This window comes from Leptidea sinapis, chromosome Z (assembly GCF_905404315.1).
Source record: "Leptidea sinapis chromosome Z, ilLepSina1.1, whole genome shotgun sequence".
Taxonomy (NCBI): Eukaryota; Metazoa; Arthropoda; class Insecta; order Lepidoptera; family Pieridae; genus Leptidea; species Leptidea sinapis.
In genome coordinates, this window is record NC_066312.1 from 61352 (window position 1) to 86532 (window position 25181).

General features: G+C 41.0%; 1 protein-coding gene across 2 annotated transcripts in view; it reads right to left on the minus strand.

Annotated features, from left to right (window-relative positions):
- Positions 1–11572: 11572 nt before the first annotated feature.
- The window catches only part of LOC126978747 (pleckstrin homology domain-containing family G member 6-like), a 72530-nt gene continuing 58921 nt past the window's right edge, over positions 11573–25181 (minus strand). For both annotated transcript variants that reach the window (XR_007732693.1, XM_050827795.1), the window contains one exon: positions 11573–14559. Coding sequence is in view for 1 of the 2 variants with exons in the window: in XM_050827795.1 (XP_050683752.1) it covers positions 14466–14559 (94 nt within the window). In the remaining variant the exon portion in view is untranslated. The remainder of the gene's footprint in view (positions 14560–25181) is intronic.

A 25181-nucleotide genomic window follows, 5' to 3' on the forward strand; every position in this document is an offset into this window, starting at 1 on the left:
TGGGCATACTGCCAGCGTATGCTGAGCCGAGTCCTCACTGCAGTCGCAGTGGTGACAGGCCGGGCTCGGTTCCCTCCTAGCGACCGAATGCAGGTACTTTCCGAAGCAACCATGCCCAGAAAGCACCTGCGTCACCCGAAAAGAAAGAGCCCCGTGCTGACGCCCTGCCCACTCGACAATAACCGGCTGGAGAGCCTCCCTGGCAGCAAATCCAGCACGTGGAGCCTCCAGCCGGGATGACTATCGTACTAGGATGGCTCGGCGGGCAGCTTTTCGCCACTGACGTACCTTATCGGGCGGGGGCCGACTGCTACTACCCGCCCGAAACTCAGCCGTCCGCCGATAAACTTCGGCAAGCACTTCCGCTTCCAAACCCCAGGTGGGCATTCCGACCAATGCACACGCTGCCTCCGTCGACACGGTGCGGTAACCGCGTATGACTCTAACCGCCATAACCCTCTGAGGGCGCCAGAGGCACGCCTTATTTTGGGTGGTCAGAGCCGCCGCCCACACCGGTGCACCATACAGTGCCATTGACCGATCCACCCCCGTGTAAAGCCGCCGCGTAGCGATGCTGGGTCCAACCAAATTGGACAGAAGTCGCCCAAGGGCAGACGCAGCATCAACCAGCCTCGGAGCAAGCTGGCGGAAGTGCTCGTCGAAGAGCCACCTACCATCAAGGATCAGGCCCAAATACTTTATGTGGGCCTGAACCGGTACGAGGACCGAGTTCACCTGTATTGAGGCCCCGGGTGGAGGACCACGACGAGGCCCGTGAAATAACAGGGCCTCAGTCTTATCCAAGGCCACCCGTAAGCCCAACGCCTCGATGCGCCCGACCACCTGAGAGACACCTCTGGTAGCCAGGCACGCCGCCTCTTGAAAGTCTTTCCCCCGAGCCATGACCAAGGTGTCATCTACATAGCAGATGACCCCCAGCCCCGGGGGAAAATCCCCTCGAAGGACCCAGTCGTACCCCATGTTCCACAGGAGTGGTCCAAGGACAGACCCCTGTGGCACACCGCACGACATGGGCCGACGTCTGAGCAATCCATCTCGGTCCACGTACATGACGGTACGCTCCTCTAAATAGTCTTCCACCAGCCGCCTCAGGTACTGTGGCACTCCGTGATAGAGGAGTGCTTCCCTAAGGCAGCTGAAAGGCAGACTATTGAATGCATTGGCGATGTCCAACGATACCGCCAACAGCACACCTCCACAGCTTACTGCCTCTTCGGTGACAGCCCTCAGGCGCATTAGAGCGTCGATCGTCGAACACCCGGCTCAGAAACCAAATTGGGCGTCCAACAAATCGGGGCCAACCTCGCCCAGATGTCGGACGATGCGGGTAAATATCACCCTCTCAAACAATTTACCCGCCTCGTCCAGCAACACTATGGGCCTGTAGGCTGCGACCGAGTCTGCAAGCCGCCCCGGCTTTGACAAGAGAGCCAGCTTCCCGCTCTTCCAGCAGCCAGGAAACCGTCCGGACACCAGGCTCGCGTCGAACATTTCCCTGAGGCGGTCCATCATGTGATTGAGGGCTAAGGCCAGCACTCGGGCAGGAACACCGTCCGGCCCAGGGGCAGTGTTCTTCGAACGAATTCTTAGAACGGCCGCCCCTATCTCTGCCTCTGTAGCGGGCGGAACATCTTCACTTTCAGCCTCCCCGTCGTCTCCGGCCAAAGGGGCCATCGACGGGAGGGCTTTTTCCGCAGCGTTTGTTCCACCCGCTGCGGAAAAAGCCCCTCAACCACTTCTTGCAAGAAGCTGGGCTGGAGCGTGTCGGTAAGGGGGGGACCCTGCGCACGCAACTTTTGTTGCGCCGCACGATATGGGCGACCCCAGGGGTCACGATCGAGACCCTCCAGCATCTCCTTTCTCTTGTCTTCCTTGGCGCGGCATATGGCCAGCTTCAGAGTTTTCCGTGCAACTCGGTACTCCTCGTGAAGCTGGTTCTCTTCCCCCTCATCGCGGCGATGCCGCCGGCTGCGGGTGTAGGACCTCCGGGCACAAATGCAGGCCGCACGGAGATCCGACAACTCCTGAGACCACCAGTAGACCTCCCTCCTTGGAGGCCGACGACCTTGAATGCTGGGGCATAGCTGCATCGCAAATCTGCGTAATCTCATCGCAAAAGCGGCCTGCCCCCATGTCTACCTCCTCGTGAGGAGGCCGAGGAGACAGCCAAGAATAAAGTATGGCTGCCTCCTCCAGAAGGTCCCTATTAAGCTTAGCAATAGCCCACTGCGGAAAGGGGGAAGAACGCCGCGCCGTGTGACCCCTTCTGGCGTCCTGGGTTCGGGAGAGCTCAAATCTGATATAAAGATGGTCTGAGAGCGTCTCAACCTCTTCCAGGACACGCCAGTTCCTTACTCGTGCGGCAACAGCAGGGGTAGCGAACGAAAGGTCCACTATCGACCCCCCTGCTGTCGCACACACGTATTTGTGGAGCCTCTGTTGAGAAGACAGAGGCCCATCGATGCCGCCCACTCCTCTACTGCTTCGCCCCGGGCGTCCGTTCTGGGGGAGCCCCAACCCACGGATTTAGCGTTGAAGTCCCCCAGTACTAAGACGTGCCCAGACGCTTGTTGCCGTAACGAGGTTTCCAGATTACTTAGGATAACCTCGAAATCGCTCAGACTCCGGTTGGGGGAAATGTAAACACCATATATGGTAATCCCCCCCCAATCAGCAGTAACATATCCCGAGCCCTTGTCTCTTAGCGACAAGGGCGGGGAATGAACCGCCGTGGAACCGACGATTGCCACAGAGCCGCTCCGATCACCTACCCAGTTTGGGCAGGGAGGAACATAATAGGGCTCTGCAGCTACGGCAACACCAATAGACCACTCCGCCATGGTTTGCAGAAAAAGATCCTGTGCACCAGCGCAGTGGTTCAGGTTCGTTTGGATAAAGAGGCTGGAGACTTGGTCCATTAATGGTCCATTTCTACAGCCTCCTCCATGGGCAATGGCGTTGCAGGAACATCCGGGGCAGCCTGGGCCGATTGGCTAGTCCCGGGTGTCTTTGGAGCAGCGCGGGGTGGTTTGCAGACCCCCTGCCCCGTCTGGTGATTGGCGGGTAAATTACCCGATTATGCATCCTCGACCTAGCGATTTAGAGGACCGCGTCCGCATCTATGCGTGTGTCTACAGGTCCCATAGTGGTAACGCAGAAACCGATCATCTCATGGGCTGCGTTCAAGCAGCAATTGACGACGTACTTGCACAGATCCCCTCCGCTGAAATCGTAGTCTTGGGTGATTTCAACGGGCACAATGCCGAATGGCTTGGATCACGTACCACAGACTACGCAGGGCGTGCTGTGCATAATTTTGCATTGGCGTGTGGTCTGTCCCAATTGGTTGAGGCACCAACGCGGCTCCCGGATGTGGATAGCCACATGCCGTCCTTATTGGATCTTCTGCTGACTACACATCCCGATGGTTACCAGGTCTTTGTCGACGCCCCTCTCGGAACGTCCGACCATTGCCTGGTCAGGAGTGTAGTGCCTATCCGACGCCAACGTCGCAGACCACCAGCGACCCGCCGCGTTTGGCACTACAAGTCAGCAGATTGGGATAGGATGCATTCCTTTTTTGCATCCTACCCTTGGAGCAGGGTTTGTTTCCCTTCGGATGATCCTACTGCCTGCGCCGTTGCAGTAGCCGATGTGATACTACAGGGCATGAATATTTTTATACCAAACTCTGTAGTACCCATCGGTGGCAGATCACAGCCCTGGTTCGATGCGTCAGTTAAAGCAGCATCTGACTGCAAAAAGCAGGCGTATCGAGCTTGGGTTGCGGCGCTGGGCACAAAAGATCCGAACTGCATAGTTCTTAAGAGGAAATACAACCGTGCCTCCAGATTTTTTAAGCAGCGAATTGCCCGTGCAAAATCAAAACACGTCGTCAAAATCGGCGAGCAGCTTTCCAGTTACCCGACCGGAACACGCAAGTTCTGGTCGTTGTCCAAAGCTGCTCTTGGTAACTTCAGCCAGCCGTCCATGCCGCCGTTGCACATGAGGAATGACACCCTGGCCCATACGGCAAAAGAGAAAGCCGATCTCTTGTGCACTCTTTTCGCCTCCAACTCGGCTCTTGACGACAACGGAAGAACACCGCCGACCATCCCGCGGTGTCAGAGCTCTATGCCTGAAGTACAGTTCAGACAGAAAACTGTTAGGCGAGCTCTGTTTTCGTTGGACGTCAGGAAGTCGAGTGGGCCGGATGGCATTTCTCCAATCGTGCTTAGAACGTGTGGCCCTGAGTTGACGCCGGTGCTAACGCGTTTATTCCGGCACTCTTATTCTAAAGGCGTAGTCCCTGACTCATGGAAGTCAGCCCTTGTCCATCCGATCCAAAAAAAAGGAGACAGTTCGGATCCGGCAAACTACAGGCCTATTGCTGCTCTCCAAAATCATGGAGAGCATAATTAGCCGTCAGCTCTTGGTATACCTAGAGGGTCACCAGTTGATCAACGACCGACAATACGGGTTTCGCCATGGTCGGTCGGCAGGTGATCTTCTGGTATACCTGACACATAGATGGGCTGCGGCTATTGAAAGAAAGGGGGAAAGCCTGGCAGTTAGCCTGGATATAGCGAAGGCCTTTGATCGTGTATGGCACAAGGCGCTCCTCTCCAAACTTCCATCATTTAGGCTTCCCGAGAGCTTGTGCAAGTGGACCTCCAGCTTTCTCACTGGGCGTAGCATACAGGTCGTTGTCGACGGATATTGCTCGAACCCGAAGCCCGTGAATGCTGGAGTGCCCCAAGGCTGTGTGCTGTCTCCCACGCTGTTTCTTCTGCATATCAATGATATGTTGGACACCTCCAACATTCATTGCTATGCAGACGACAGCACTGGTGATGCCATACACACGGGCCATGCAGGTCTCTCTCGGGAAATCGTCGACCAGTGCCGGGAGAAACTTGTGTCTTCTATCGAGTCCTCTCTTGAGAAGGTCACGGAATGGGGAAAATTGAACCTTGCCCAATTTGACCCCCAGAAGACTCAAGTTTGCGCGTTTACCACTAAAAAAACCCCATTTGTCGTATCACCGCTCTTCGACAACACTTCCCTCAAAGCCTCGCCTAGTATCGGAATACTGGGTCTTGAAATCTCGAGCGATTGCCAATCTCGTGGTCATCTGGAAGGCAAAGCCAAATTGGCTTCAAAGAAACTGGGCGTCATTAATAGAGCACGGCAATACTTCTAGCCGGCCCACATACTAGCGGTCTACAAAGCGCAGGTCCGACCACACATGGAGTATTGCTGTCATCTCTGGTCTGGCGCACCCCAGTATCAGCTCGATCCATTTGACCGCGTGCAACGCAGAGCAGCTCGAATTGTCGGGGACCCAGTGCTCTGTGAACGGCTGGATCACTTGGCGTTGCGTAGAGACGTCGCTTCATTGTGTGTCTTCTACCGCATTTATCACGGGGAGTGTTCCGAAGAGCTGTTTAACCTGATTCCTGCCGCCGAATTCCACCTTCGCACGACACGCCACAAGTTAGGATATCATCCTCACCATCTGGATGTGTGGCGGTCCTCCACAGTGCGGTTTTCAAGGAGCTTTCTTCCACGTACTACAAAGCTGTGGAATGAGCTTCTTTGTGCGGTGTTTCCGGGACGATACGACATGGGTACCTTCAAAAAAAGCGCGTACACCTTCCTTAAAGGCCGGCAACGCCCCTGTGGTTCCTCTGGTGTTTCAAGAGATTGTGGGCGGCGGTGATCACTTAACAACAGGTGACCCGTACGCTCGTTTGTCCTCCTATTCCATAAAAAAAAAGCACTTGAGACTATCACCAGTCACTACACTACCCATCCTCTAGCCATAGAAATAAAGAAATACATAAACACTTTGCAAAAACACAACAAATCAGTTTCTTTTTTCTGGGTCAAAGCTCATGCAGGGCTACTGGAAAATGAGCGTGCTGACCAGCTAGCAAAAGAGGCAACTAACTCAAAAAAGAAACCTGAATACGACCTCTGCCCAGTTTCATTTGTTAGGCGACAAATCCGATTAGAGTCGCTTGAAAAATGGAACTGGAGATATAAATACAGTGACACTGCAGGTACGACGAGAATGTTCTTCCCGGACGCAATCATTGCATATAAAGTTATTAGAAAAATAGAGACGTATAATTTTAACCCAGACACTAACGGGTCACGGTGGGTTAGCTGCATATTTGCATAGATTCAAGTGTAAAGAGAACCCATCATAGCCATGCGAACCCGGAAAGGCTGAAAGCGTTGAACACGTCCTACTGGAATTTCCAATTCACGCAAAAGAAAGATATGAGACGGAACAAAAACTAGAGATAGATATAAATTCAGAAAATGATAGTATTTTAATTAGCAATAAGAAATATCAGTGTATATTTATAGAGTTTTGTAAAAGCATAGTCAATAAGGTAATAAAAAGAAATAAAACTAGTTAAGTATTAATAGAAAACATGTAAATAAAGATAAGTTTAAATTATATAATATCAGCAATATTAAGTTGAGTTTAAAAGAAATGTACTAGATTGTAAGACAAAATATTAAAAAAATAAAAATAAAAAGAAAGATATGAAAATGCTACACTACAAAAGAAAGATATAAAAGATTAAAAGAAAGATATGGAAAAAAAAACAGATAAGTTAAGTAGTTAAGTTGATATACTAGCAGACGTATTAAGATGAGTTCATTAAAAGTTATGTATTAGATTATAAGAAACAAAATAGAATAAGTCCAAATGTAAATATACTAGGATAAGACATTGTCAATAATTGAAGTTTGTACTACATAGATAATAAAAATACCGAAGGGCCCCGATACTAACGTCGGGGGTTTAGCTCGCGGGCCGGGTCATGAAAGCTCCCGGACAGGAAAAAAATAAAATAAAATAAAACCTAACCAAACCTAACTTAACCTAAAAGTCCCAGCCACTATTCAGGCATTATCTATAAATAAATTTAAATGTTTTATAAAAAACGGCTCTGTCGTAAATCCTATTACTCCATTGCTGAATATCTAAGTGATCGGACAGCCTGGGACTAGATTATTATTATTTTATAGAAATATAGAAATGACTGTACAATATTGTATATTTTTATTGAAAAGAGCGCAAAAAAAAGAATGCTGGGAGAGTTTCTTACGCCGCTTCTTCTCTCTCAGGGCGCCATTTGTTTCCGAAGCGGTAGTAGTATCTAGTAGTTATTAAGATTCTTCTGTGTTCAATAACCTTTACAATAAGGTAAACAAAGTGCTGTGGATTTACCACTTCAACAGAACTAAATGCAAGCGTATCTTGAAAGAGTGGTTACAGAAATTGGAGTATACCTCTACTGAAAACCTTAGGAGAAAATAAATAGATATTTATTATTATATACCTACATTGTTTATAATATAAAGTACATATGGCACATGTAAACAATTAATATAATATCTATATTATAATAGGGTTGAAGTATTAAATTGCCGTTTTATTGTAATATGTACTTCGAAATGATATAAAACCTTTATGGATTGAGATTTTTGAGTGAACTTTTTTTTTACATGGTACTTATGTACTTACTTCTTCAATAAAAAATGTGCAACATGCGACTATCGACTTTTAATTGTTTTATTTAATCAGCTTAGACAAGAAAAATGGATAAGTACTTCTTAAGGCGACAATAAATGCCAGCAACCTTGAGCAAGTGGGAGGAGCTTGCTTCATTCCCGAATACCGACGAGTGCCGACCGCACAAAAACCTTGCACAAACGTGGCCCGTGGCACAACGTGCCTACTCCCGCGACCTTGTACAGCTATTACAATAATTATTCATTGTAATTGTAATTTCGTAGAGTAACCATACGTTTAAATTTACTGCGGGGTTGTGATCAATATCCAAAATATTTCTGTTGTAATGTTTATAATTGACTGTATATTGAAAACTTCTCTGTATGTTTAGATAAGTAAATATAAACATAATAATTATCTGCGCAATTCCATGACTCGGAGTACAATTTTAACAGCAAATCAATAATTTGAATAAAATTATTACTAACATAATACTTTCTACGAAAGCCTCAAAATTTTGTACTTTTACACACATCATCTTTTATTGTCAATCCATACGCTTCTTAATTGTTTTCCATTTTTAATTTCCGTCCATTAATTTCATGTCGACCAATTGAGGGAGCATGCAATCTGTATAAAATTTTACAAACTTATTATTCATTATAGTATTTCAAAGTTCGTCATCTTTTTAAATTATTTCCTTAGCAGGTGGTTCACGCATTAAATTTTTTCGATCGTTATGTTTCATAAATGGCCGTACCTGTAAAAAAATTGCATAGGTATTTGTGTCATCATATATCGTACATAAATCAAATTGTTCATATGGATGCTATTTTTGAATCCGCCTACGAAAATTGTAGACTCCATACCAGTCAAAGTACCTTAAAATAATGTTGTTATTACATTCCAAATAATTATTGTTCTGCACTAAAAATATGTATTTACGATATTTACCAGAATAAGTTTTGTAGCGTTCGTGCTCCTTAGGTGTGACATTTTTCGTGCAGCTTGGGCGCATGTGTAGCCTTATATATTTTCACAGACATAAAAATATTATTTCCAGTTCTTTTCAGAATTACTGCAGCTGCGCCGGATAGCGTTAAGTATTTTTTAAGTGACCTTATACCCCAACAGCCATCTGCTATGATGTCAATAAGTGAATACCATTCATCCATAGCAGCATCATTCATTCAAATTTCCCAAACTTTGTTGACTGTGTCCATTATTTTGTTAAATATGTTAGAAGATATTTAGGGCAAATCCATTGCTGCTAACAATTCATTAAATTGCGTATTGCCACATCCTATTGTTATTGCATTCGCAACCGTATTTATATTAATTTCATTGCAACAAATGGAAAAAGTTTCGTAACACATTTTGCATTTTAAATTTAGGTTTGAAACTAGCCCTTATTTTCTTACAATTGCAATCCACATTCTATATTACCATGTGAGGAACTTCTTAAAAGTCCTTGAAAAAATCTTTATTTATAATATATCTTTTTGCCTCCAACTCGACCCTTGACGACAACGGAAAAACACCACCGACCATCCCACGGTGTCAGAGCTCTAGGCCTGAAGAACAGTTCAGACAGAAAACTGTTAGGCGAGCTCAGTTTTCGTTAGATGTTAGGAAGTCGAGCGGGCCGGATGGCATTTCTCCAATCGTGCCTAGAACATGTGCCCCTGAGCTGACGTCGGTGCTAACGCGTTTATTCCGGCACTGATGGAACATTTGGGCTTCCTGGGAGTTTATGCAAGTGGACCTGTCAAGACGAACTGTATGCTGCGCCCAGTAAGGAAGCCAGCTTCCTTACTGGGCGCAGCATACAGTTCGTTATCGAAGGTTATGCTCGAATCCTAAGCCCGTGAACGCTGGAGTGCCCCAAGGCTGTGTGCTATCTCCCACACTGTTTCTTCTGCATATCAATGATATGTTGGACACCTCCAATATACATTGCTATGCAGACGACAGCACGGGTGATGCCGTATACACGGGCCATGCAGGTCTCTCTCGGGAAATCGTCGACCAGTGCCGGGAGAAACTTGTGTCTTCTATCGAGTCCTCTCTTGAGAAGATCGTGGCATGGGGTAAATTGAACCTTTTTCAATTTAACCCCCAGAAGACTCAAGTATGCACGTTTACCACTAAAAAACCTATTTGTCGTATCATTTACTGACAATACTTCTCTTACAGCCTCGCCTAGTATCGGAATTCTGGGTCTCGAAATCTTGAGCAATTGCGAATTCCGCGGCCACGAATTGGCTCCGAAGAAACTGGGCGTCATAGATAGAGCATGGCGATACTGCAAGCCGGCCTACATTCTAGCCCTGTACAAAGCGTAGGTCCGGCCACATATGGAGTATTGCTGTCATCTCTGGTCTGGCGCACCTCAGTATCAGATCAATCCATTAGACCGCGTGTTACGTCGGGGTACTAGTGCTCTGTGAACGTATGACATGATGCGTAGAGACATCGCTTCATTGTGTGTCTTCTACCGCATTCATCACGGAGAGTGTTCCGAAGAGCTGTTTCACCTGATTCCTGGCGCCGAATTCCATCTTCGCACGATACGCCACGAGTGAGGATATCATCCCCACCATCTAGATGTGTGGCGGTCCTCCACAATGCGGTTTTCAAGGAGCTTTCTTCCACGTACTACGAAGCTGTTGAATGAACTTCCTTGTGCCTTGTTTCCGGGACGAAATGACATGGGCGACAAAAAAGCGCGTACACCTTCCTTAAAGACCGGCAACGCTCCTGTGATTCCTCTGGTGTTGCAAGAGAAAGTGGGCGGCGGTGATCACTTAACACCCGTACGCTCGTTTGTCCTCCTTTTCCATTAAAAAAAATGGAGGAAATCTTTTTGAGAGATAAACTTTTTAATGTTAAATCGGAATTATTACACCGGAGTGTTAAATCTTTTATGTACCTATATATTGCCATTTTTGTAGACGATAGCGCAATAGATGAATATTGTATTTAACCACATAAATGCTAGTACTTTTATACTGATAAAAAAATTATTCCCATTCCAAAATGTTCAAAAATGCACAACATTAATATTAAATTTTTTACAGAAGTAAAAACTTTAACCATCTGAAGCTAGCACTCCCGGAGTGCAACCCGTATTTTTTTCTAATCCTGACTGCTTAATAAAATAAAAAATTGAAAATTCTATCGCTACCATGCCTATACATTTATGAGATAAGCCTATTTGTTCAAAAACATATGTGTGATTTCTATACAAATAAAGCCAGAAGGTTTTAAGCACAAGGTATGCAAATAAACTCATAATGCCCTTGTGTAGAACTGCATCTTTTAGTAGAAATTGTTACAGCATGTCTATGAAAATATATTATAATAAATTGCCCAATGAATTGAAACATTTACCTTTCAAAGTTTTTAAAAGAAGACTGCATTAGTGGTTAATAAATAAGTTCTTCTATAGCTTAAATGAATTTTTCAATACAAAATGAATTAGTCTATTTGATAATAATATATGTAATTAATATACTTTAGTGACATTGAATTTGTTAATATTATACATAGGTACTGAATGAATTATTAAGTTATTTACGTCTCATATTATATCTTTAAATTTTAATTTTATAAATATTAATGATTGCATTGTGAAATCCGACATGTTACGGTATAACAGTAGTGTTTAGACAATTTTGTAACATATTTTGCATGTGAATTGACGAAACATATTGGGATTTTCAATAATATTATGTTAACATCTTAAGTACAATGTTTCCTGCAAATAAAATTTCATTTCATTTCCGTATTCGCCAGACCTTGCTCCAACGGACTAACATTTTCTTCGTTATTTTGAAAATTTTCTGAGTGATAAAAGTTTTCTTCTCAGAAGGCAGTTCAAAATGCTTTCACACAGATTGTCGAATCTAGATCACCATAGTTATATTATAGCAAAGGCATAAATGACCTTCCTATTAGATGGCAGCAATGTTAGAAAATAATGTTAATTATTTTGATTAAATAAAATATATGTTAATTTAAAAAAAGAATTTTATTTTTTCAGTATACATCAGCAATTTCATTCTTAAACTTCTAATATTGTATAGATATCTTTAATTTTAAATGTATATCATACTTAAGCTCTAAGTACCTTTTATAGCACCGTCACTTACTCGTATTAGAACAAATGAGAATATAGACTTCTATTATTACTGTTAGACTACAAATCAATTTCATTCAAACATTAAAGTTGACTAGACCAAGGTAAACTATAACAACTAGATAATATATTAATATATAACATATCAATGAGCATCACCCACACGACTGACTTACAGACAGAACTACTACTACTTGTACTGTTATAATATTATAGTCTTTGACACAACTTTGTAATTTGATCTGTTATTTTAATTTACACTGCGAACATTACCCATGTGTCACTGCCCGTTTTTATGTTTTATATTTTATATAAATAAATCTAAACACTAGATTATTCTACATCGTATACTATGAGCGTCATGATATCTATGTTTACATATAAATATGCTAAAGTAATAATTAAGTAATTAATAGACACCATTTCGTAAGTTACCGTATAAGTATGTATGTTATATTATATAATATTATATTACCTGTATACAGTTGGTTAGTAATTTTACTTATTTATTTAAATCAAGAGATCTCTATAGTAACAATATTTCTTGTGAACTATGTTAGTATTATTAGTCAAATATTATTAGTTTCTGGAAGGAACAGTCAGCTCTGGCAAAATCATCTTTAGGATGCTGTTACTGCTAACACGTAGACGCTGCAACATGGAGACCGCTTTTTTTCCCATTGTGGCATGCAAAACATCCACAGATGCATCAGCAAACGTTCCAGGAGCACTTCAACGCCACGGTAGCCCCAACAGCCTCCTAAACACATTATTGTATGTGACACGTAGAACGCTATAATTCCCGCACGAATGCGACACCTACAAGCCGCTCGATTAAAAAGACTCGCAGAATGCACTCAATATTAATAACACTTTAACATTATTTGTGCTTCGCGCAAACCTGCGGGCGAGCATATTACTGCTCACTGACAGCGCTCTACGCTCCCGCTCGTAACTCATAGTCATCTGTTATGTCATTCGAAATGCTGTGACTGGAGCACGAACAAGGTCACGGTGGGCAGGTGGTAGCTGGGATCACCGCCGCTCGCTCACTGGTGGGACTCTTGTTTGATGGAACCCATGTTTTTTCGGCCTTCTAACACTGCGGAGCTAAGTGTACCCCACAGTTCGCACGCGAAACAAACTTCCTTAAGGAACTGCACTGTAGAGCCACAGTCCAGTTTGGATGCATGGCGATATAAATGACGTAGGAGACATACGTGACGCGACGTGTGTGCGTCGTGTCCAATGATCAAGCCAGTTCACAGAAAACTGGCGCCGCGGAGTACCGGCCGACAGTCACAGCTGGCCGGGGGACGTGCTAACCGGGCGGCAGACGGGGCTCGCTCCGACTACGACTCATACATTGCTTGAAGACAACTAGGGATTGCCTTCCAGATGACCAAGGAATTGGCAGTCGATCGAGATTTGAGAGCTGGTATCGACGCCGGTAGCGTATGGCGTCTGGTTGGTGTCGAGTGCCACGTCGGCGGCTGAGGGGCGGAGTGCCGTGCTGTTGGTGACTTCATTGTCTTCGGTGGTTGGCGGTGAGCGTCTCACGCGGAACACGATGCGTTGCGTGCAGGTAACTGGGTCAAACTGTCAATACAGTGAACCAGACCAGGTATGAAAGCAATGGGTAAGTAAACCATATTGGCCGATTCTGCGCCTCATAAAGCGCTGGAATTTCGGCCGGCTTGAATTATTATAGTACTTTAACTTTGCCAAGACTTGATTTTCACTTGATTTGATTAGTAAATCGTAAACCGATTGAGAATAGTCAAAAGAGAAAGAGAAAGTCATTCGGTCGTTAATGTATCACCTGAAGGAGTTATAGATAGACCTGGCGATTCATGATGCTATCCATAATTGTTGAGAGCAGAAAGGTTCTAGAAACAGACTAGCGGTCATATGGTATAAGCTGGCACCTTTTCCTCTGAAGTTTCCTTGATGTTTACGTTGATTGGCCAACCAGGGTGTCCGGATGACCGTCACCCTCTACAGAATACGACAGTGAGCCCATACGAGAACGCTCTACAAGTCGCTCCGACCGTGGCAGGAAGCGGAAACACTCCCCGAGGATATTATATCTAGCAGGATCACTGTCATATCTTGGCGGAGCGTTTCGGTACTGGGCTCCGGTTCTCAACACTAATCCATACTAACCTACCGAAAAATAACGGTATTTGTCCGCTCTATCATGCTGGTATTCCATGAGAGTGTGATCACTCATCCAGTGGAGTCTACCCGCTCAAGCCATCGTCGTAGGGCGACAGCGTGACTCTCCCACACTTAGAAGCCCTTAATCACCTCTTTAAACACCTATGAACCTGACACGTCCCTATTCTTGTACTCCGCGGGGATCATACAGAGAGAAATTAGATCAGAAGTAAATGAGAACTCCACGAATATGACGTAAGGACTATACAAAATATACTTACCATTGAAATAGTTCACAAGTACTAATCGAATTTAAAACAATTTGAAATTAATACAGTTACAATACAAGTACCTATAAAATTCATTAAATGGAATCTAAGTTGTTTATGAAACTATTTAACATACGTTTATAATATCTTAATATTAAATATTAAATAAATAGAGAACACAAAGCATTGCAATATCCCGTTGAGAGAACTAGGGTCCAATTGATAAGATGTCCCAACGCTGCTGACGGTGAGGTGAGGTCGCCGGCGTGTTCAGAAGCCGGTCCCAGGTGCGGCTCGTGGCGCGGCACCAACCAATGTGTTTCTTCGCCTCAACCGTTCACACGGCGGAGGTGTGCTCGTACTCCCGGCTCCTAGCCTGCCGGCGTCCCTGAGCCCCGCCCGCCCCCGATTCACTGCTTGTTGTCTCACTCCTGTTGCAAATTAAATAATAAAATAAAATTCAAATTCAATTTTTTTTTATCGGTACCAAAAGTTATGTTACATGATATAATTTGTCAGAAGATCCCGCTATTACATATCTATAATCACTAAGTACCTACTTAAGGACGCGTTTACGAATCCGACAAAAATGAGATATTTTACGGTAGAGTTTGTGCTGAAATGAAACTAAATCTAACAAAACTAAAAAGTGCTACAAATAGATTACTTCTTTATCTCCAATTGCGGGAAATTTTTGCTTTGAAATTTTGATATTTTATGTCGTAAAAACGATTATCTGTTACCTCTTCACACAACATTGACGAAATGGAGCTTCATTCAGGATCATTTTTCTGCTACTACTTACATAATTTTGTCTCTTAAAAAATACGTACGGAAAGCAGATAAAATATTTTCAAAAATACGGGAAATAAATGAATGAATATGTTATAAATTATCTCAGAAAAAAATAAAAATGAATCGACTAAAATTCATAAATTTTTCTGATAAGCATGAGCTTAAAAGTGTGGTATTAAGGGTTATTTTATTTTGTCACTCCGTACGCATTGCACAGATAGATCTATCGCAAAAACGTCAGTCTGCGCTCGGCCGCCGTCGAGGGTCGACACTGTGTCCGATGTAAGCAGCAGCTCGTACTCGGAAAGATCGCTGTACGAACATGACTATTTTTTATAAGCTCTACAATTCTGTCTTTGATACTTTACATATTTTGTACGCAGTCAGATTTTCTAAAAATTATGTTTCTGTATTTCTTTGAAGAATTAGTGATTTATAAGTTCATCTCTAAATATAAGGTCTATATTAAATCCAGGATGGCGCTTATAAAATTGGCAACAATTGGCTTTTCTTCATGGGTGTAATTTTCATGGATTTCGGGTTCAAAAATAACGAATATCGGGTCAAAATCGAAATCCAAGATGGCATCTATGAATTTTACCAATTTCTCTTCATGGGTGTCATTTTCATGGTTTTCAGGGTCAACAGTAACGAATATCGGATCTAAATCAAAATCCACGATGTCGCCTATGAAATCTACAAACTTTTCTTCATGGGTGTCATTTACAGCGTCTAAATTAGAATTCATTCATAAACTTAAATTTTATTATGATAGGCCTGTCTTACCATATCATTCATTCCCTAAATATTGAAATATTTACGTTTTGATTTTTCACCCACAATATTTACAAAACACATTCCGTTACCAATCTAATTCAAAAAACCTTGCTTGAAATAACTCATTCAGATTGCAATACAAACACTTACACAGACACATCATACACGCACACCCCACACTATCACATATAATAGTCTAGTCATTATAGTATGTTCACCTCGGAATTCGAGATACCCAGCTGTAAGTCTGTAAATACTTGTATATTGACACCCTAAAAGTTGTCTTAAAACCTACATATCGTAGGGTGTAAGCAACTATTAAATTTCAGGGTCAAAGGTCACAAAAATCGGTTTTTTGCGCTCTTTTTGGAAATATCTGACCTGAAGATACAGTTTTAACTAGTTTCGGGGTCAGAGGTCAACCTCTTTTAATATCACTGCCAAACCGTTTTTCAATGTTCAATTAGCGATAAAAAGATGTAAATAATTGGTATTATGTAATAAATATTGTACATTTAGTAATTTAAGTTATTTGCAGTGGGTGTAAAAGAAAATGAAATAAAGTATTATCAAAGTATTATCTCATTTCCTATGGGTTTTTTTGCTATTTGTATCTATTATCAATTGACCTTTGACCTTGAAATTTAATAGTTGCTTACACCCTACCATATGTAGGTTTTGAAACAAATTTAGGGTGTCAATATACAAGTATTTACAGACTTACAGCTGGGTATCTCGAATTCTGAGATTCTTAATCGACTTGCGTTCCGTGCGAGCGCTCTCTTCTCTCAAGTTGATTTGAACAAAGCATATGAGTACAAGATTTTATCAACGATACCTCATTCGAACAGTTGGCTCAGTTGGAAAGAGCGCTCGCAAAAATATAACGGATCGTCATTCGACAAGTCTTCAGTTTTCAGATTATTATATCAACTTGCGCAGCGTCTCTCGGCCGAAGATGTTGCTCCGCGTGACCACCACTGACTCCGATACATTCAGTCCAACGTTACACGACATTGTTACACTGGCGTGTCAGTCTTAATCGTACCGAATACTGTAACGATTCGGGCTTTTTGGGAACACGTATTCTGTCACTTGTCTCCAAAGGTAAAAGTCGAGCGGCGTGAGGTCGGGAGACCGCAGTGGTTAGGCGACACCAGCTCGCCCGATCCCTCGACTCCCGTTCTCTTCATGGAAATACTCTCGAACGGCGCCCGATAAATTATTGCATGGTTATGTAGTGCACTGTCGCATGTAGTAGTTGACACAACTGTCAAGTGCATAACTTTGTTCGTTGAACTTTACGAGCTGCGCTGTAGTTACAATTATAGCGCCCTAAATAAATGAGCATGTCAAATACTCTACACAACAACAAAAAATAATAAACTATAACTAATTAATACTATACTTAATATCAAAATTCATGCGTCGACGCAATAAATCATCAGTTGGCGCGAGCGCAAAATTTGCACATCCGAGCCATACGCGAGCTTCCGCGTGTGGATCGGATCATCGGTCAAGGAACAAGGTGCGAGGCGAGATGCCCCGCCTTTTTCGTTTGAGTCGCCCGTGCTGGCCGCTCAGCTGACGCTAGATTTACGCCATTGGATCAAGTTCAGGGCGATGACCTTCATTTACTGGTAGAATAAATAAGTAAGGGGTTCTCAAGATTTTTGTAACCATTTAATATGTAGCATTTAATCTAAGGGGTTTTGGTTTTATTTTAGTGGTGCCTCCGCATTCTACTTCATATCCGAGTCAATTATTGTACAGGTTTTTTTAACACAGTGTATAATATATCGTGTAGCGTAGTCAGACCGCGCGGCGAAATTTGTTTGATAATTAAATGGTATATTGATGATGTTGTGAGTGAACGTGTCTGTTACCTGGTAACGCTTGTATGTTTAGATAAGTAAATATAAACATAATAAAAATATGCGCGATTCCATGACTCGGCGTACAGTATTATGAAATACTTTTCAACGCACTTTTAACAGCAAATCAATAATTTGAATAAAGCTTTTACGGCTAACATGCATGACTTCTAGTTCTACGAAAGTATTACGTCAGATTATAATTATTATATTAGATATATTAAATTATTTGTGGGTGTTTGTCACAGGTAGGTACTGCTACATAGCTATGTAATAAAAAATATAGAATGATTTAATTAATAAACATTTGTGAATAGTTTACGCAATTTGTTGCATCTAGAATTTCCGTCCATTAATTTGATGTCAACCAATTGGGGGAGCATGCAATCTGTATAAAATTTTACTAATTTATTATTCATTTTAGTATTTCAAAGTTCGTCATCTTTATAAATTACTTCCTTAGCAGGTGGTCCACGCATTAAATTTTTTCGATCGTTATGTTTTCATAAATGGCCTAGCCTGTAAAAACTTTGCATAGCGCCACCATTTGATATTAATCGTACATAAATCAAATTGTACATATGGATGCTTTTTTAGAATCCTTCTACTAAAATTGTAGACTCCATACCAGTGGAAGTTCCTTAATGAATGTAATTATTACATTCCCCAAATAATTATTGTTCTCCACTAAAAAATATGTATTTACGATATTTACCAGAATAAGTTTTGTAGCGTTTGTGCTCCTTAGGTGTGACATTTTTCGTGCAGCTTGGGCATATGTGCAGACTTATATATTTTCACAGACATAAAAATAGTATTTCCTCTTCTTTTCAGAATTACTGCAGCTGTGCCGGATAGCGTTAAGTTTTTTTTTAAGTAACCTTATACCTCAACAGCCATCTGCTATAACGTCAATAATTGGGACACCATTCATCTATAGCAGCATCATTCATCCAAATGGCTAATTCTTTTTCCCAAACTTTGTTGACTGTGTCCATTCTTTTGTTAAATATATTAAAAGATATTTAGGGCAAATCCATTGCTGCTAACAATTCATTTGATTGCGTATTGCCACATCCTATTGCTACTGCATTCGCAACTGTTTTTATATTTATATAAATTATAGTATCATTGCAACAATATATGGAAAAAGTTTCGTTACACATTTTGCTTTTTAATTTTAGATTTGAAACTAGCTCTTATTTTCTTTCAATTGCAATCCACAGTCTATATTACCATGTGAGGAACTTCTTAAGGGTCCTTAAGAAATCTTTATTTATATTATATCTTTTTGCCTCCAACTCGACCCTTGACGACAACGGAAAAACACCGCCGACCATCCCGCGGTGTCAGAGCTCTATGCCTGAAGTACAGTTCAGACAGAAAACTATCAGGCGAGCTAAGTTTTCGATAGATGTTAGGAAGTCGAGCGGGCTGGATGGCATTTCTCCAATCGTGCTTAGAACATGTGCCCCTGAGCTGACGTCGGTGCTAACGCGTATATTCCGGCACTCATATACAAAAGGCGTAGTCCCTGACTTATGGAAGTCAGCCCTTGTCCATCCAACCCAAAAAAAGGAAACAGTTCGGATCCGGCAAACTACAGGCCTATAGCTATTTCCCTGCTCTCCAAAATCATGGAGAGCATAATTAACAGCCAGCTCTTGGTATACCTAGAGGGTCACCAGTTAATCAACGACAATATGGCTTTCGCCATGGTCGGTCGGCAGGTGATCTTCTGGTATACCTAACACAAAGATGGGCGACGGCAAACAAAACCAAAGGGGGAAGGCCTGGTAGTTAGTCTGGATATAGCAAAGGCCTTTGATTGTGTATGGCACATGGCGCTTCTCGTAAAACTTCCATCATTTGGGCTTCCTGAGAGCTTATGGATCTCCAGCTTCCTCACTGGGCGCAGCATACAGGTCGTTGTCGAAGGTTATGCTCGAATCCTAAGCCCGTGAACGCTGGAGTGCCCCAAGTTTGTGTGCTATCACCCACACTGTTTCTTCTGCATATCAAGGATATGTTGGACACCTTAATATATTTTATTGCTATGCAGACGACAGCACGGGCGTTACCGTATACACGGGCCATGCAGGTCTCTCGAGGAAAATCGTCGACCAGTGCCGGGAGAAACTTGTGTCTTCTATCGAGTCCTCTCTTGAGAAGGTCGCGGATTGGGTCAACTCAAGTTTGCACGTTTACAACAAAAAATCCCCATTTGTCGTATCACCGCTCTTCGACAATACTTCCCTTACAGCCTCGTCTAGTATCGGAATTCTAGGTCTCGAAATCTCGAGCAATTACCAATTCCACGGTCACGAATTGGCTCCGAAGAAACTGGGCGTCATAGATAGAGCATGGTAATACTTCAAGCCAGCCCACATTCTAGCGCTGTACAAAGCGTAGGTCCGGCCACACATGGAGTATTGCTGTCATCTCTGGTCGGGCGCACCACAGTATCAGCTCAATCCATTTGACCGCGTGCAACGCAGAGTAGCTCGAATTGTCGGGGACCTAGTGCTCTGTTAACGGCTGGATCACTTGGCGATGCGTAGAGACATTGCTTCATTTTGTGTCTTTTACCGCATTCATCACTGGGAGTGTTCCGAAGAGCTGTTTCACCTGATTCCTGCCACCGAATTCCACCTTCGTACGACATGCCACAAGTTAGGATATCATCCCCACCATCTGGATGTGTGCGGTTTTCAAGGAGCTTTCTTCCACGAACTACGAAGCTGTCGAATCATCTTCCTTGTGCGGTGTTTCCGGGACGAAATGACATGGGTACCTTCAAAAAAAGCGCGTATACCTTCCGTAAGGGCCAACAACGCTCCTGTAATTCCTCTGGTGTTGCAAGAGAAATTGGGCGGCGGTGATCACTTAACACCAGGTGACCCGTACGCTCGTTTGTCCTCCTTTTTCCATTAAAAAAATGGATGAAAGTCAATCTTTCTGAGAGATAAGCTTTTTAATGTTAAATAGTTGTAATAATTCCGATGTGTTAAATCTTTTATGTACCTACCTAATATATGTTATCATTTTTGTGGACGATAGCGCAATAGATGAATATTGTACTTAACCACATAAATGCTCGTACTTTTATACTGATAAATAAAGCAATTGGTGCGAAATTATTCCCCCGCAAAATGTTCAAAAATGCACAACGTTAAAGAATATATAATATATATATTAATATTATTTTTTAAGGTTTTTACAGAAGTAAACAAAACTTTAACCATCAGAAGCTGGCACACCCGGAGTGCAACACGTATTTTTTTCTAATCCTGACTGTTTAAATAATGCTGTCAAATTGTTACATTGTATACATTATATAAATACTCACCACGTCTCTGCATTGTCTTCGAGAATCTATGTTATTTGGTATACCCCTAAAAAAACATGATTATTTCATTGAAATAAAACATATTTATGCTAAACATAAGAACTCATGGTCATACTACTTGCGTATGTAGAGCTACGTATCTATAACTATGCCAATGATCTCAAGTATTTTTGAAGTCAAATTCGAACTTTCCTTACTACGCTGCAAAGTATAATAGTTACCTACATTAGACTCGAGAATATTTGTTATTTGGTGTACTTATCAAACGCATGATTGAAATAAATAAAATAAAAATAGCTCTAGTTTCTTTGAAGACTCAGAAAATAGTACTAGATTGTCCGCAAATCGTAGGTGGTTTTGTTTTTCCCCATTTATATTACGTCCCTCACTTTCCCATTCAAGATTTCTGAATATCATTTATACTGCTATCATACTGCTAAGAATAGTTTGGGAGATATAGGATCTCCATGTCGGACTCCTCTTTCTATTGGGAACTCGCTGCTGGCTTTATCCAATTTTATTAGAGCTGTGTGTTTGGAGTATATATTCTTTAAAATAATTATTATTTTTCTATGAACTTCTTGAACTTTAAGAGAGTTCCATATTGCATCATGTTCTATCGGGTCAAAAGCTTTGTTGTAGTCGATAAAACCTAGATAATATACACAATTCTACTCTTTAAATTTTTCTAATATTTGTTTTACTGTGTGTTTATGGGTCCACAGTCAAGAATTTTGTCCTGAAGCCTGCCTGCTCTTTTGGTTGGTTCTCGTCTAATACCTTAGAGATTCTTGATAGTAATAACTTGGAGAAAATTGCATATAATATGTTTGCCATCAAACTTATGGGTCTATAGTTTCCAATATGAGTTTTTTTCACATTTTTTATAAATTAGTACTATAGTTGATTTAGTCCAGTCTGCCGGAATGCTTTCAGTGTTCAGGATTTGATTAAATAGTTCAGTGAGCTTGGGTTTTATTATAGGAGAGGTGACTTTGAGCATCTCATTTGATATTTGGTCAGGTCCTGGTGCTTTGTCGTTTTTCTATGATTTGATAGCTGAAACAGTTTCACTAATAAGGATCTCCGGTAGAGGATCTTTGTCTGTAATAACATCATATTCATTGTCTTTAACATTTTCCGCTAAGTTTCGATAATTTCTAGAACTTTTGTACAGATCACGATAGAACTCGGCTGCAATTCTTATCATTTCTTCCCTATTCCTAGTAATTCTATTAGTAAAACTAATAGAATTACTAGGAATAGGGAATCTTTCTTCTAATTCTTGAGATTAATTACCCAATCCTTTTTGTTCATCAGTTTTTTTAGTGCTTTTCTTACTCCTCCAGTTTTGGTAATGTGATCTTGTATAGTTTTATTTCTTTTCTGAGTTATATCTTTTCGTATTTGAGATCTTATTTTTTTACTTAATTCTGCAATTTTAGTTTTATTGGCCTTATCCTTTTTTGAAATCAACTGTTTTCTTTGTTCTATCAATTTCTCACTTTCTTCTGATAGGGTCTTTGCTTCTGGTTTACATTTTATTGTTTCCTTTATTAGGTTAATTATTAATGAATTATAATGTTCTTTATATCCTCATTGTTTTTGTCTTCCTGGTTTAAACCTATGGACAGATTATTTTGTAGTTTCTTGTAATCCTTTGTTATATTGGCTTGGTGTTTCTATAATTCCTTCTCGACTTTTTGGCTGGTACTATTTGTAGTGAAGCTCTTACCATTCTATGGTCGGTATTAAAATTAAAATTGTTCAAAACATGTGTATTAGAAAACATCACGCTTTATTTGTGATAATAAAAACAATTTCGTTCTTATAATTTCCATTAGGTGACATCCAGGTCCATTTTTTATTAGGTTTTCTTTTGTATTGACTGTTGAGAATTGTTAGTTTATTTTGTAAGGCATAACTGATAATTTTATTACCATTTTTACTGCGTATACCATAACTAAAATTGGCTATTATGTGTTCTTCGCCGGGCTTACGTTGTCCTATTTTGCCATTAAAATCACCCACAACTATGACATTCTTTTTAATATAATGGTTGATCGAATGTAATTTTTCGAAAAATTCTTCAATTTTTATTATTTGTAGGCTCAGTGGGAGCATATACTTGTACGATTGTCCATGATTCGTCTTTTACTGATGTTGGTAATTTAATGTTTAAAATTGCTATTCTTTCGGATATACCAATTATTTCTTCTAGTTTTTAGGACAGATATTATTTTAATAGAAAACTAACTCCGTAAAGGCCTGGTGCTTATCCGTTATGATATAGAAGGTAGTTGTCATATTCTTCAATACACTCTCCGATTCTTCGCACTTCGCTTAAACCTATTATGTCCCATTTAATATCGTCGAGTGCTTTTTCAAATTCAAGTAACCTTTCTGGTGAGCAAATGGATCGTACATTTAATGTTGATATGTATATTTGTTTGTCTTTTTTAGAAGGGTAGTTAACTGTGAAGATACAATTACAATTTAGAGGGTGTTGGTCATTTTCCTCCGCGATGACCAATCGGCTTGGAGAAAGATTTTCGTAGTTATTCTTAATGTTGTCTGTAACAGTTCGGTTGCCGAGTAAGGATGATTGCTACTTGTTTTGGTCCGTGCCTTGGTTAAAAGAATTAGAGCGAGCCCGTATAATATCGAAAGCATTGACTATACTAAATTTTGATGTTGGTGTGTAGTTTTTAGACTCTGTTACATTTAGACTTTATGAAGAAGCATTAGAGCTATATGGCGTAGATGGGGTACGCTTTCATTTCTCATGACTCTTATTGTTCTTAATTATTAGTTTGTCGTATTTTATTCGAAATTCCCTCTTTTCCTATCTTATTGCAGTTGAGCTTGTAACGAGCGCCTTTTCTCTAACACCTCTTTCGAGAAGTCTTCTGTTATATAAATACTTATTGATTTCTTTTTGCTTTTTAAAATTTCAATTTTCTTCCATGTATTTTCAAGCGTTACTACGATCGGCCGAGCTTTTTTACTATCAGCTGGAGTCTTTCCAACTCGATGCGCAGTATTTATCTCTTGTACACTTAATTCTATCTCTAACTTTTTTATTTCATCTATGACCTTCGTAATTAATTGTTTGTTGGACTTCTCGTACTCTTCCATTCCAAATATCACAATATTGTGTTTCTTTCTATCCTTTTCTAACCAAGCTACATTATTTTCCAAATTATTTATTTCAATCTTTAAGTTTTTATTTTCTTCGATGATTGGCTGAAGCTTTTCGTCAATGTTTTCAGTTAATTTAGTTGTAATTTCTTTCGTTTGGTTCTTCCTTTCGAGCTTTAACCTCAGAAATAATTGGTGTAAATTGAGATCCATAGATAACTTGTTTCTAGTAATAAAGTTAAAATATGTTTAATGTTGTATGCTTAAAACGGAACGTAATATTATTGTACTGCTTTTGTCTGTGGCGATATTCGTATACTCGTTGGCAGTTGGCAGCTCACCCCGCTGTCAAGTACTTATTTGTAATTAATGTCAATGCTACCTGACAGCAGCGGTTGGTGATTGTTGATGATTCATAATCTAGAAAATTCAATAATAGTGATTTTTTACCGTGGTTTTAATGAAGTTTCTCTTGTTAAAACTAGTGAATTTAATAGCAATTCAATGGATTGGCACTTGCACTACTTGTTTTAACATAAACCACAGGTTTTTAAGAACTTTTAACAACTTTTTACTATTTATAAACTATTAGAGCTTCAATGTTAAATCTTGACACTTTGACAACCAAACTCGGATTTTTTTTAATTTTATGATTTTTTACACCAAAACAGAATCAATAGTATACCACTGCCTGATACAGCAAGGTGAGAGGTAATTATATAACCATCACGCTGATTGAAGTATGTGAATGATGACAAGCATGAAATATGTAACGCCTGATCATATTTTGCGAGCGAATACTTTCTTACTTTTCTTATGTCAAAAAATAAGGCGCAAACAGTTATATGCTTATAATCCTTGTTAATGATTACTAATCCTAATTAATGGACTTACACAATAAAAGTACAAGCTATAAGAATAAACATTTGAGTTTCGTACTAAACAAATGCGTCATACCGAGAAAAAGCGTGTTTAACTGTAAATAAAAGTGGTAGTTAAAAATAACTCTGGATTATTAACTATAACCAAAAACAAGCATTGGCAACTTAAGAATTAGACTTAAGGGTATGTCTAACACGATAAATTTGTGTTCATGGCTCGAAATTGTATATATTCA